Source organism: Panthera leo, chromosome D2 (assembly GCF_018350215.1).
Source record: "Panthera leo isolate Ple1 chromosome D2, P.leo_Ple1_pat1.1, whole genome shotgun sequence".
Taxonomy (NCBI): domain Eukaryota; kingdom Metazoa; phylum Chordata; class Mammalia; order Carnivora; family Felidae; genus Panthera; species Panthera leo.
Window position 1 is genome coordinate 30091780 of NC_056689.1, and position 14232 is coordinate 30106011.

Below are 14232 nucleotides of genomic sequence, written 5' to 3' on the forward strand. Positions count from 1 at the left end.
TTCTGCCCAGTGACGGCCACTGCTGCTGTTACAGTAGTAACAAGAATGGAAACAGTAAAAGCCACCGCTTTCTCTGCATCTGGCCCAGGTGCTGAGCACGTGTCTTGATTTCTTTCGTCCAATCCTGACAATTGTCCTCTGAGAAAGGTAACGGTGCATCATTTTACAGTTGAGACAACGGAGGCTCAGAGATATTTGTTCACTGGTTGAAGGTCACGCAGCTGGGAAGGGACAGAGCTTGGATTTGAACCCAGGGTTTTTGTTTTCAGAGTCAACGCCCTCAGCTGCTACACTCTAGTATGCAATTTATGCTGAGCAAAAAGGATACCGGAGAAGGACTCGTGGTTAAAGTTGTGTGATGTTTACAATTTGCTTCAAAATAATCTACAGAGGCAGTGCTGGGGGGAGTGGGTAAATATATGGGTAAAACGTACTTGGGCTCTGAGTTGGAAATTGTTGAGTCTGGGTGATAGATAAGATGAGAATTCATTATACTCTTCTTTCTAGTTTTGAAATTTTCCATGATCAATTTTCTTAGCTCTGGGTTCTACCCTGGCTATCCCATCACTGGGTGACCTTGAACTTGCTGAACCTCTGTCTGCCTCGGTTTCCCCACTGGGCCTTGCCCCATCTGTTTCAGGATCACAACGCTGCTCCCTCTGTGCCCAGGAAATAAAGAGCGTAATAACACCTGGATCTGCTGAGACACAAGTTCCCTTTCTGAGGACAGCCACGGACCCCTTCTCACTCAAGATCACTTTTTGCCTCCCACTCTCCAGGAAGAAAAACGCCTGGCAGGGCTGCCTGTGTGTTTGGTCTGTGTCTGGACTCCTGGTGTGGAAAACAGAAGTGTGTGTGGGAGGGACGTGCGGTGTACCGCTAACTCCACCTGTGTGGGTCTCCTCTTCTTTTCCAAGTCGCCACCTGTTCATTCCTCATTCAAAAGGGGCCTGGGGGCCCCAGGCAGAAGGGTGGTGCCCAGACCCTGGGGGAGGCAAATGAGGCTTTGGGCCTCCCAAACACTGGGGATGATAAATGGGGTCCGAGTCTTTCAGGCTTCATTATAGAGTCGCCATGGGTTTGCCCAAACCATGGCAACCGATTCAAGCAATGATTAACCTAATAAAGCAGAGGCAAAGGGGAAAAAGATGCATTCAAGACCCCAAGTCAGGCCCTGGTTTTCTAGAAGCAGTAAATTTCCCTTCAGTGGGTACGATGTCCAGGCCCCAGACGTCCTAAATCTCTGCCTGCAGGAGTGGGGGGTGGGGAGGCCTGTGAAAGTAAATGGATGTCAGAGATCAGCTGGGGTGGCTCAAATGTGCACTTAGTGGGCCCCCCCCATCCCTCGGCCCTTGGAAGCCAACCTAGCACTAGAGACATCTGCTTTAGCTCCAGGAGTTAAATCACCTGAGCTTTCTTCTTTTGAATCCTGGTGTATTTGGCCCTGAGGAGGTGAGTGTGTGTGTGTGTGTGTGTGTGTGTGTGTGTGTGTGTGTGTGTGACATGCACATGTGTCTGTCTGACTCTGGCGTGTGAAAAGTGGGCAGCAAAATTTTGCTACTGCCAGTATGATGGGCAGCCTCTGAGAGGGCCCCCAATGACTCCTGCCTTCTGGTATCTATGTCCTGTGTAATCTCTTCCCCTTGGCTTTGGGCTGGATTGAATCATTTCTTTCTAGTAAATAAAACGTGACGGAGGTAATGGGATGTCACTTTTGAGATTAGATTACAACAGATTGTGACTTTGGTCTTGGTATCTTCTTGCTTACTTGCATTGAAGACAGCCAGTTGCCATGTTGTAAGCTGCCCTATGGAGAGCCCACATGACAAGGAACTGAGGAAGGCTCTGGTCCAGAGCCACTGAAGAACTGAGGCCCTTAGTCCAATGGCCTTGAAGGAATTGAGTCCTGCCAACAGCCCAAATGAATGAGCTTGGAAGTGAAGTGAGACCATATTCCTGGTTGACACACCATGACTACGGTCATGAGACACTTTGAGCCAGGGGCATCCAGCCAAACCATGCCTGCGTTCCTTACCCACAGAAGGCCTGCATAATGAATGTTTCTTTTTTAAGTAGTTAAATTTTTTGTGTGATTCGTATGGGGAATAGCTAAGTAGTACAATAGAGGTAGCATAGCTGGTGATAATGTTAGGGTAGCAGGAGCCTCAGTTTGTCTCCATAATTAACAGGGCTTGAGCACGTCATATAACCTTTCCCTAGTCAATGTGGGAAAAGCAATGCCTTCTTGGCTAATCATCTGTAGGAATAAGATAAAGATGGAGTGGGTACTATAACGAGTTCTTCTTCAAATTGCTGGCAGGCACATGAAGGGTATGGACACATCTGTCATCTCATTTGAATCCTCATAAAGCCTTCTGTGATAGGTGTGCTTTTCTCCATTTTTACAGATGGGGAAACTGAGGATTGGAGAAGCTAAGAAACTTGCTCAAGGCGATAGAATTAGGAAGTACTGAGGTTGCGGTAGACATCAAGCCCTATGCTCTAATGGACTCTCTCAGGAGGGATCTCCCACACCTGACCAACGGCATTGTTACTAGTGAACTCAGAAATAATCATACCATTGTGATAATCCAGTCTCATCTAATCCGATGGGGCATCTTCTAAAATAGACCCAGAAGCAATGAAGGACAGGTTATTTTGGTGCTGAGGAGGGTATGACACAGGAAGGATAATGGGTCTCCGTATAATCTATTTATTTACTCAAATATTCATTGGCCTTATGTGGTAGCTAGTCTGGGGAAGGGTAGAAATTTCCAAACAAATAATTGAAATGCCTTTCATTCAATAGTCAATTCACTTACTCATTAATGAGTTCTAACTCATGAATTCATTCTAAAAACATGCGGCATATGGTTGAGAGTGGGCACTTATCAGAGCCATGAAGGACAGTTCCTGCCCTTGTGAAGATCCCACAAACCGGTGGAAGGCACAGATGAACACACAGGTAATTACAAGGATATTCATATGCACAGGGTATTATGGGAGAAGGACCAAAGACGGAGGAATAGTCCAGAGAAAATTTCTTGGAGAAGGTGATGTCTGTGTTGGAGATTTGGTGGGGGCTGGAGAGTTTGGGCAGAGAGAGCAGTGTGGGGTGGGAGAGGCATGGAAGGGATATCTGAGTATGTGAAAGGGAAACCTTCAAGTAGGGCAGTATCTCTGGATGGTAAATGTCAAGGCAGATAAAACATTGTGAAAAAGAGGCTGGTGGAGCAGTACCCTGGCCATAAGCGTAAGTGATTTGTGATGATTACAAACAAATAATAATAGCATATATAATCCAAATGAATCCTGACAACAACCCTGTGGTGCAGAATGCTAATTAACCACCAGAATCCATTCTTCACTTCTTCCTAGGCATACAACTACTCTTTCAGTTGGGTGCAATGATATGACCATCTTCTCCCTGTGGAATATGAGTAGAAGTGCAATGTGCTACTTCTGAGTCTCAGCTTTAGGACTGTGGGCGAGGTTTCTCCATGCCATATTTCCCCTTCCATGACAATTCAGCCTCAACCATGTGGATGGAAAGGACTTAGGAACCGGTGGAGGAAGACGATGGAAGGAACGTAGGTCCCCAAATGATGTTATGGAGCAGAGCTTCTACCCACCTGGAGTACTCGCCTCAGTTTGAACTACTGGTGACTGACTTTAACTTAAGCCCTATAAAGCAATGTTGTCTTCACTTTACAGATGAAGAAATTGAGAGAAATGTTAAGGAATATGTTCATGGTCATACTGATAGTTAGTAAACCAGCTGAGAACGAACACAGATTCATATCACTTCACAACTCACATTATACCATCATTCCTTATTGGAAATGAGCTTTATCCCAGGGATGATTGAAAACCACTTGAAGATTTTAAATAGGAGAGTGACAATGTTGTATTTGCATGTTACTCTGGCTGTAGCATGGATGATAGAGTGACAAGTGTTGAGATTAGAGATAGGGAGATCAGGGGTGCCTGGGTGACTCAGTCAATTGAGCATTTCACTCTCGATTTCAGCTCAGGTCGTGATCTCATGGTTCATGGGATCGAGCCCCAAGTTGAGCCCCACTGAGGCCCCCTATTAGTCTCTGCCCTTGGGATTTTCTCCCTCCTCTCTGCCCCTCCTCCTGTTTGTGCACATGCATGCACACTGTCTCTCAAAATAAATAAATAAACTTTTAAAAATAGAGATATGGAGATCAGTTAGGCAGTCTCTCCATGGGAAGGATGAAAGCCTAAACAAAGCAGTGGTCATAAGGAAGTAAAGGCAAGGCCAGATTCAAGAAATACTGAGAAGGACAAATCAGCAGGGTGAGAGAGAAAAGTCAAGATGAAACCTAGATTTCCAGTGTGGATGCCTAGGTGGTGATACTTAATGAGATCAGGAACAGAAGGCTGCGTTCGTTTGGAGTTAGGGGAGAGGAATTCTATTTTGGACATGTCTCATTTGGGGTGCCCAAGGGACATTCAGATATATAATCCTGGAACTCAGAAAGGAACTCAGAAAGCTGAGGAGGGTCACCAGGAAGGGGTAAGTGGCCTCTGGCCTTTGTACCAATTTGCACTGTACAGGGGTGGAGAGGAAATTCAACCTCCTACAAAAGCACCTCCTCCTAAAAAGTCCTGGGAGAATAAGAAGGTTTTGAGACAGTTGAAGATGCTACCGATAATACTTGCCATTTAAAGCAGCCTAGACTGTACTAAAAGCAAGCACGTTAATCAGTCCAATTAGGTACTACTATTTATTGTCCCAACTTCACAGTTACTGAAAACCACTAGCTAATGGAAGTGCCAGGCTGCAAACCAATGTCTGTGTAGTTCTGAAGTAACTGTTCTCAACCATTCTGCCATCCTGTGTATGCATTTTGAGGGTTTCCTTAAGCATTTGTTCTTGCAATAACTAAAAGTTCTTTGTAACCCAAAGAAAACAAGACCCGTATTGATGGCCAAGTTCCAAACCAGTTTCCCCAGTTAGGGGTGCTGCAGCCTAAACTTCCAATGTTGCTCCTCTTCAGACTTCTCAGATGCTGTCCGAAGTTCCTAACGTGGTCACTCAATTCTAGCTCCATCATTTACAAAGGATAGTCTTTTGGCCTAGACAAAATATGGCCTTTCTGAAGTCACACGGTCAGTAAACAGCAACAGAGTCCATGCTTTCCCCACTACACCAGGGAAACCTGACATTCTTCTGGATCTACACATCCACAGGGGGTCTTCCTAGGGACTACGCTCTAGAAACGTGGGCAGAGCAGATGGATGTTGGTTTTCCGTGTTGAGAACACTAAATTCCCAGGAACGTCTCTCGCTCTGAACCAACACGGTACTTTCAGCACCATGGTCAGGGGCGCGCCGGCGCTTTCAGGTCGTCTGAGCCCAACAGGGTTAGCCAGGCAGCCGCCCTCAGCTTCAGCCTTGGCCCTCAAGATCTCTGAAGCAGAGAGGGCAGAGAGCAGCCTGGGACCTCTTCAGAGAAGGGGGTGGGGCGGCCAAAGGCAATGGCGCTAGGCAGTGTTTGGCCTCGCCAGACACAGAAGACCCAGCTACAGCCAAAGCAGGAACAACTACAAACTGTCCCAGCACAGAGCAAAGAGCTCTAACCTGCGAGTCCAGCGCCAGGTCACAATCCTAGCTTGTTTGCTCCAGTAATTCACCAAGTGACAGAGGCCCTTGTGTAAGTCACCTACTTCCAAGACTTTGGGTCTCAGTTTCCATGAGTGTGAACATCATTGCCCTCGTTGCCTGCTGTAGGAAGGGACCTAAGACAAGAAGGGCCAGCCTCAGAGTACCTGGGTGGCTCAGTTGGTTGGTTTCCGTGTCCAATTCTTGATTTTGACTCAGGTCATGATCTCCCAGTTTGTGGGATCGAGCCCCACATTGGGCTATACGCTGACAGTGTGGATCTTACTTGGGGTCCTCTCTCTGCCCCTCCCCTGCTCATGCTCTTTCTGTCTCTCAAAATAAATAAATAAACTTTAAAAAAAAAAAGTGTCCAGTCTCAAGTGTCCCACCGTCTGTAATCTTGGCCCCTTGGAGGCAGAGCAGACAGGGATGGTTAGTGAATGCCCCCTTCCTTTTCTTGAGCACAGCCTGCAGATATTTAAAAAGGAAGAGGAGGGAGAAATAAACTCAACAGAGAGTATCAATTACATATATGTAAAATTGTAATTATAATATACTCAGCACTTATTCTGTGCCACATTCTCATCCAAATCCCCTTATACCCTCCCGGCACTGTCCCCACTACTAAGGCCTGAGGGTCTTCTCCGCCGCTTCTGGTTGGGGGGGGGGGGGTTATAACTGGGTCCACGGCAAGCATGGCCTTCTCGTAGGCACCCAGAAATCTAGTGAAAGGGTATTAAGGACTTCCTCCATATTCTCCAGTGAATTAGCTGAGGTTCAGGGACTGGTCCAAGGTCACACAGCCAGGTAGAGTGGCCCTTGGGGGAGAGGAGGGGCAGAGTGCGCCCCCGCCCCACCAGCCTTTGTGCCAGCCCAGCAGCCAGGCTCCCAGACATTAGCATTCCAATGGCCCCGGGACGCTTTGTCTTTCGACCAAGGCCGGCTTGGGAATGGAGTGGGATGGGGGCAGGGCACCATAAATCTACCTGCTAGTGTGAGCTGATGGGGGTGGGGTGGTGGCGCAAGATTCATGTGCTGTTTTTCTGGAAGTCAAGCTTGGGCTCAGACAAAGGCAGAAGAGGGGGAAGAGTCTTTCGACCCGAGGGTCTTTCCTGGCCCCGCTTGGGACCCTGTCCGGATTTCAGAGAGCTGGGGCACAGGCGACGACTTCAGACTGCGGGAGGCCCTGCTGCGGTAGGAGCTGAGGCTTAGTCCGCCGGCGCGGCCTTCCAGCCGAGACTGAGAGCAGCCTGAGTGATTTTCAAAGCCTCTGAAAGCAATATGCCCGTGGCGGGTGGGAGGCGTGGTGACGGTGAGGCTGGGCTAGTTAGTTGTATCTGCCACTCACAGAGATGTTTCCAAGCTCTTCTAGATGAGTGGCTCCTTGGAAAGAGGTGTGGACGAGGTTTCTTACCTCAGAGCAACTCCATACAGGGTGATGGAGCTCACCCCGGCCAAGGGAGCCCTAAACTTTGCAGTGATTCTGGCAAACCCTAAACCTTTCTTGGCTTCCTTTTGACTTGGAATGTAGAGTTGACAGACAGCTCTGGGGTCAAATCCCCCACCCCACCCCCACCCGGACCCAAGGTGGCCGCCCAGCAGTCAAGTTGGTTAAACCGTCCTTTTTTTTTTTTCTTTTTAATTCATGGGGCGGAGGACCAGTCTGTGTGCGTTTAGTGACTAATGGCTCCTTAATGAGCACCCTCAAAAGCAGGAGGGGGATTGGGCAGTGCGTCCATCCACCTAGAACATGGAGTCAACACTTTTGCTGTCTCAGGGAGTCTTTTGCACCTGAGGGAGTCCCCCGCCTATTTGAACACTAGTTTCCAGAGCCTTTCACAAGAAGAATGATCTTCCTGCTTCAGGACTTCTCTAAATCTGTAGTCCTGGGCCCAAACACCACCTCTCTCGCAAGTCTCCCAATCCAGCCCCAGGCACCAGCTATCCTACCTCCATCCTGTGCCTTGTACCTTTACCCAGCACCCAATATTTTTGGCCTTGAATAATATTGTCTGTATACTTGCTGCTTTCCTGCAAAGACAGAGATGGACCTTCCTGCTTTTTGTCTGTCCACGCTCTTCCCCCCAAAACGCCCAGCAAGTAGCAGGCACTGGTTTGGTCCCTGCAACTAGGAGCTGCAGACACCTGTCCCTGGGTGGTGCCCCAGGTGGAAAGTTGGCTGCTGCAGAAGTCACCAATAACCCATTAATCTTCTCCCAGATTAAAGCCGTGAAATGAAACAACACCTTCATTCATTCTTTTGTTTGGGGCCCTTCTCCCCGCCCCCAATTCCGGTCCCTGGTAACTGAGACCTATCTCCTCAGAGCTACCTTTACTGGGATTAGAGGAAAAATTCATCTGAAAGTGGGGATGGCAAAAGAGAAACAAAAGAGGCGTTGACTCCGATGACGCTGCCACTTTTGCACTCTAACGGGAAAGCTACCTACCTGCCTTCCGGCTGTCAGCCCCTAACGGGTGCCTCGCCTCTCTGGGGTTGGCCGGCTTCTTCCCCTGGCCAATCCAAGGAGGCCTCTGGGGTTCAATTCACAGGGTAGGGTGCCCGCCCTCCATTTTCCCGTTCCTGAGCACCTGGCAGACTCCTCGGATTCTTACAGCTCAACCTGCTTCCGGAGGCCTGGGGGTCCCGCAAGGCACGTAGAGGTGCTCCAGTAGTGCCCGCCCGGATCATCTTCGGTCCCGCTGCTCACCAGCCCAACTCTACCTTGGGAGTAACAGAGAATGCATGGCTGGAGACCTTGAACAGTTCCTTGGTAAGTTTTCAATCAAGACTGCTGGGTGTCCAGGGTGTCAGAGATTTCAGCAGGAACCTCCACCCTCTCTGCTCCTCGCTGCTCAGTTCTGAGCCGCGACGCCACCGCCCCTGAACCGGCTCTGTGAAATGAGCTCAGAAGATGTGCGAGATCTCTAAGCACTTTGGGAACATTCCTGGGATGCCCAGTCCGGGTTCCGTGTCTCCAAGGGCTCTGACCTTGTGGCCAGGCTATTACTTGTCCTCACCAAATGCAGCAGTCACTCTAAATCCAGGTTAGTGGTGTTGGGGAAAAGGCCGGCAAGAGGCCCTAGTTGGAGTCTTTGATCTAAACCACTGTCTAGAATAAGACAAGTCACTGCCCCATAAATAAAATAGGGAACTGGACCAATGATTTCTTAAGAGCTTTCCAGCTCTTACTTTCCAAATGGGTTTACCTGACTTGCCCTCAGGACTCAGTCTTCTCTGCCTTTGAGCACAGTGTCACAATCTTTTAGCCCAAACTAGAGGAGAGGCCCAGATCCCCAGAAAGTATCATCCCTCTCCTTGGAGTGAGCCCCCCCTCCCCCGGCCGCACCCCAGCGGCTGTGGTCCTCCCTCCTGCACAATCCAGTTACTTAGCTGAGGCTTTTTGAGGGTACTTTTTTTTTTTTATTGGCTCAAAATCTCATTCACCAGTCTCTAAATAATCTTATGTACAAAATATAGACTCCGCCCCCCCCCCCCGCTGTGAAATCTTATCAATAAATACAAACGTGTAAAGGAGGGGAGGGGGGTATATAATTTACCATACCAAAATTCATTTCAAAAGATATCATATAATTTACAAACTGATTTTTTTCTTCTCTCTTCTTCTTTTTCTTTTCTTTCTTTCTTTCTTTCTTTCTTTCTTCTTTTTTTTTTTTTTTTTAGACAAGGGAGCTTCAGTCGCAGGGAAGCGGGAGAGACATTCCTGAGCCAGGCGGTCTCTGCCGCAGTTCACAGCCCGGTCTCCCTCCCCCGGGAGGGCAATGGCTCTGAAAAGTGCACCGAGAGAAGGCGGAGGATCGCCTTCGTGGATTAAGGCAGCGGACCGGCCAGAAACCAGGACTTAATACGGAGAGGGTCAGCGGCGTCTTTCCAGAAGAGACGCTGGGCGAGGAGAGCAAACCGGAAGAGATCAAATACTGGATTAGGTCACCTTGGTTGGAAGGTTGGTAAGAGACAGACTGGCACACTTGAGTGAGGGTACGATGGCTGGAGACAGTGAGTGTCTCCGGCTGCGTAGTGCTACCATTCTCGTCGTCTTTGCGGGAGACTTGGGGTGGTTGCAGGGAGGGGAACCCCCGAAGCCTGCAACGCCCACCTGCTTGCGCAGCAACCTGCGTGCGGTGGTCTGAAGTTAGCGCGACGCAGAGGACGGGGGGTTGAATCCAGCCTGTCACCCTCCTAGGCGCCTGGGCTCATCGGGTGTCAGCGAGCCAGAGACTGGAAGGGCAAGTTCGCATGAAGGCCCCCGTAACCGCCCCCTCCCTCTCTCCCGAGCACCCACCGCCCAGAGACCCGCAGGCCCCTTCATAGAAAGTCTGAGAAAGCTAGGGCGCCGGGGCGCAGACCGGTAGGGGAGGCAGGCATCTGCAGCCCCGGACGCTCCTCCAGCGAGGCGGCGGGACTCAGGCTGCCCGCCTGGGAGACAGGAGAGTAGAGGGAGCCCCATTCTCCCGGGGAGCCGCCGTCCTGGCTGCCCAGCTCTTCGCAGGGCGGCGCGGGCGGCTCCAGCCCGTAGAGGTTGTGGTCTGCTATGCGCAGCGCCTGCGTCAGCGCCCAGATGTAGTTGTGCGCGAAGCGTAGCGTCTCGATCTTGGTGAGCTTGGCATCGTCGGGAAAGGTGGGCAGGACACCGCGAAGCGCGTCCAGCGCGGAGTTGAGGTTGTGCATCCGATTGCGCTCGCGGTCGTTGGCCTTCTTGCGCCGGCTCCGCCGCTGCTTGCTCAGAGCCAACTCGCTCTTGGGCCGGCTGCGCCCCCCGCGCCTCGGCCGGAGCTTCCTCGAGGCTCCTCGGCAGCCGCCCCCTTCCTCCTCCGCGCAGCCCCCCTGCACGCGAGCCGGGCTGGGCGGAGCGGACGCAACGCAGGTCACTTCGGCGTCCGAGGCGCCCTGGAAGGGCTGTTCTGTGTCATGGGTCGCTTGGACAGCTGGCACGCCGGAGGGATGCGGCGCCATCCTGAGGCTGGGGTGAGAGGTCCGGGTAAGAGTGGGTGGGCCACCCGCGCGCAATTCCCGGTCCCAGGGTCAAGTGAGGGGGGAAAAATGACGAGAAAGAGCCACCCCTCCGCTCCCGCCGGATCACAGGACCCCTTTCCCCCCTCCACCCGTCGCTCTGTGACCTGCAGGTGTTACCTTGTTCCCGCGCGCAAAAGGGTAGAAGCGGCGAGCAACGAGAGCAATGGTGAGCTTAGCTGGCCTTTTCGTCTGTTAAGTCCAGCCAGGATGCAGGAGCCGCAGCCTGGAAGTTTCCCCAGCCCAAGAGAAGCGAAGAGCAAAGGGGGTCCCGGGCCACTGTTGCTGTCTTTGGCGCGGCTGCGAGACCAATCGGAATTTTTTCTGCGCCTCAAGTCGTGTGCCCCTTGGCACGCTTTATCTGCTCGGCCCGGGCCAGGAGCGTGCCTGCCCCGTTGCTGCCCGAGCCGCCGGCCAATCAGCGCCGGGGCCAGGGGGCCGCGCCACGCGAGCCCGCTCCTCCCCCGCGGGGCACAGCTGGATTCCGGACAAAGGGCCCGGGTCGGGGGAGGGGAGCGCCGCTCTGTTTGCTTTCTCCCCGCGGGCTCGGTCCCAGCAACTCTCGGTTCCTCAAAGAGCCTCGCCCAGGGAGAGGAGCCTCGTCTGGCTCGCGTCTGGCCGCCCCAGACCGCTTTGCTCGTATTCAGTTTTTCCTTGGCATCTGTCCAGCCCCTCTTTTGGCACCTCGAAGAGGGCTTTGGGAAGCCCACGGGGACATTTAGGCTCAGAGAAGGAGGTGGCTCGCCCCAAATCACGCGGCGAGACATGGGACCAGGTGCAAGGTGCCCTGACTACCAGCTTGGAGGAGCGTCCACGAACTCCTGAAGCCACCTTGCTCTTCTGCGCTCCGGGTCAGGCTAGGAAACATACATGGAGCGATGTTTCACGGACCCTCTCCATTCTGGAAGGAGGGGCGGGGCGACCACAGAGACAGATCCTGCCTAGGTCCCTGCCACGTAGAGACCTTCCCTGGAGGTGAGGAGCCCCCCTACCTCCCACCACAGTGCTCTGAGACGAGGCTCCACACTCCTCAGAGGGAGGCGCTTAGAACCTCTCCTCCCCATCCATCCCCCATCAGGAACCTAAGACGTTTCCATCGTGTCCCAGAGGCGGAGGGTGGTTATGGTGGGACCTCCAGGGGACATTCGACCACTACCAATCGCGGACAGTCCCCTAGCATTCGGGCCAGGGTCTCTGGGGAAGAGCTCAGGTGAGAAGGGGTCAGGAGAGGGCCGGGAGTTCGCAGCAAGGCTTTGTCTTTTAAATGCCCGTGGTGCGCTGGCGCTGCGAGACACAGGCGACTTCTTTCTTCCCTTCGTCCCCCTGTCCAATCACAGCCAGGGGCTGCCAGCACTACCTGGCCCAGCTCTAGCCGGGTGTGAGGCGGGGGACCTGCCCTGAGCACCGCTCAGGGACTCCGCGGGCCCCTGTTAGCGCCGGCTGGAAATCTTTCCAAAGTCAGTCTGAACACATCATCCCTCTTTTCTTCCCTGCCCTTCCCTTTTGTCCCCGCCTCGGACACCCCGTGGTCTTCTGCTTCCGGTCACTCTGGGTGAGGGGTCGCGGCTTCCGCTCCTCTCTCTTGACCGCGACGTGTCCGGTGGGGGCAGAGGCGGGGGGGAAGCCGAGGGTGGGAAGACTGGGGCCCCGGTTACGTCTCCGCAGGCTGAGAAAGCTGTGCTTCCTAGCAGGTCCAGTGCCTCCCGGAAGCTGGAGGGGTGGGGCTGGACCCGGCTGGGAAACCGAGGGGATGGGGTGAAGGGAGGAGGTAGGTCTGCGTATCTGCCCCAGTGACCGCCTCTCCACACCCGCCCAGGCTGCTTCGGGGGCGCAGTTACCTCCAAGGCAGAAGAGGATGGATATGCTTGGGCGCCAGAGAGAGAGGGCTCTAGGACTGGATGGGGGTGGGGGCGCTGTCCTTCCGATCTCAGCCGGTGCGCGGTTAGCAGAGGTTCCTTCCCTTTCTGCTTTCCAACTGAAGCTAGGGGTCAGGCTCCCGAGGAGCAAAGGGAAGAGACTCCTGGATTGCATTTTCCTGCTGCTGCTCCCTCAGGTCAGGATTGCTCCAAATTTGTTTCCTAGTCATAAGAATGAGAACCAGAGGCCCGTTTTACAGATGGAGACGTCAAGGCCCAGAAGGGGGAGTGATTCACCTAAGGTCACACAGCAAGTTCTGCCAGAACCACGTAGAACTCAGGTCCTAAGACTCGGACTTCTAGATTCTCCCCTTGCACCTGCTGCCTCTCCCTGATTGGGGGAAAATATTTTTTTCCCCAAGGCAAAACCAGACACCCCAAAGTGTAGAAGGTAGGAGAAGTCCTGTATCTGTGGGGGAGACAGGGTCAGAGTGGAAACGGGACCGATGCTTCAACTTGCTACTTTCCTGCCCTATACCCGAACCTTGCTTGGTTTCTATCATCCTGCAAATTATGAACAGACAGGAAATCCGAAGCATGCTTCCCTAGGGCTCTGGGACCCAGCCCCACTCGGGGGAGCCTGCCCTGGCGATAAGGGATCCAAACATCCCTGTGGGTCCCGGGAGGCCTGAAGAGCAGCTCCAAACCAGGACTCTCACCCGGCAGTGGCTCTCAGATAAAGGGCAAAGGAGGGACTCACTTGGCTCAGTTTTGCCTCAAGCGGCGGATAGATACTGGTAAGAGCCGCAGGGCGAGTTTCCTGCACCAGGCAAGATTCTGGGCATTCTTGGGAACCTTCTTAACCGGGAGAGAATTCTGGCATCCACGTGGGATTCTTATCCAGATCCCCCAGAGCAGCTCTGGCCCAGGGCTCTTCGGGGATTCCAGGCCGCCACCACTACGGCTTTGCGCAAAACATAGGGCGAGGAGCGCGCAGCGGCCAGGAGTAGCGGTCTCCTTGAGGAGAGCCCACAACTCTCCGCAGCCCTTCTTCTGGCCAGGAGGGCGGGGTCCGAGGTCAAAGAGTCCTGGGGGATTGGAGATCCAGGGTCCACGTCCTCCCTTTCCGCTGTAGGGGACGCACAGACCTCTCTCCAAAGTTAATCCCTGTGCTTTTGGTGGCGGAGGCGCAAAGCAGTGGTAACTCAGTGCGCGCCGGCGGTTTTTGTGAAACGGCTCTTCCAGCGGGGAGCAGAGCCTGTTCCTGAAGCCCCCGGCCAGCCACCGCCTCTAAGGCCTCCAAGACGCGCGCGCCTCTACTCTCTGAGGCCTACGCACGTCTGGAGGCTGAGGGGGCCCAGGAGACGGGCGACAGCCTGACGCCCGGAGACCGCGGGCAGATTGGAAAAGAAGGAAGGCAGCGGTCCGCCCTGCCGCCTTCCTGTCGGCGGGGGGAATCTTAGCAGTGCCTGGGGGCTCTTTGAGAAACAAGCGGGAGGGAGGGGGGCCATAGGAAGCTGAATAGCTAATGGCTTGCCGGAGGAGGGGGCTTCTTTCTCTCGCCTTCGCCTCGGCCCTGAAAGAGGGGAAGACAAAAATCTGGCGAGCGAGCTGCCTGGGCCGAGACTGGCCACTTCAAACAGCCCTTCAAACAAAAGGAGACGATGAAAAGAAAGCCCCACCTGTCTCCAGTGTTTGCTAAAATAATAATAAATA

At 53.1% G+C, this 14232-nt stretch overlaps 1 protein-coding gene across 1 annotated transcript; it reads right to left on the reverse strand.

Annotated features, from left to right (window-relative positions):
- Positions 1 to 9955: 9955 nt before the first annotated feature.
- NEUROG3 (neurogenin 3) lies at positions 9956 to 10603 on the reverse strand. Its single transcript, XM_042908021.1, has one exon. It carries the CDS (start codon positions 10601 to 10603, stop codon positions 9956 to 9958), a length of 648 nt encoding a protein of 215 aa, XP_042763955.1.
- Positions 10604 to 14232: the final 3629 nt, after the last annotated feature.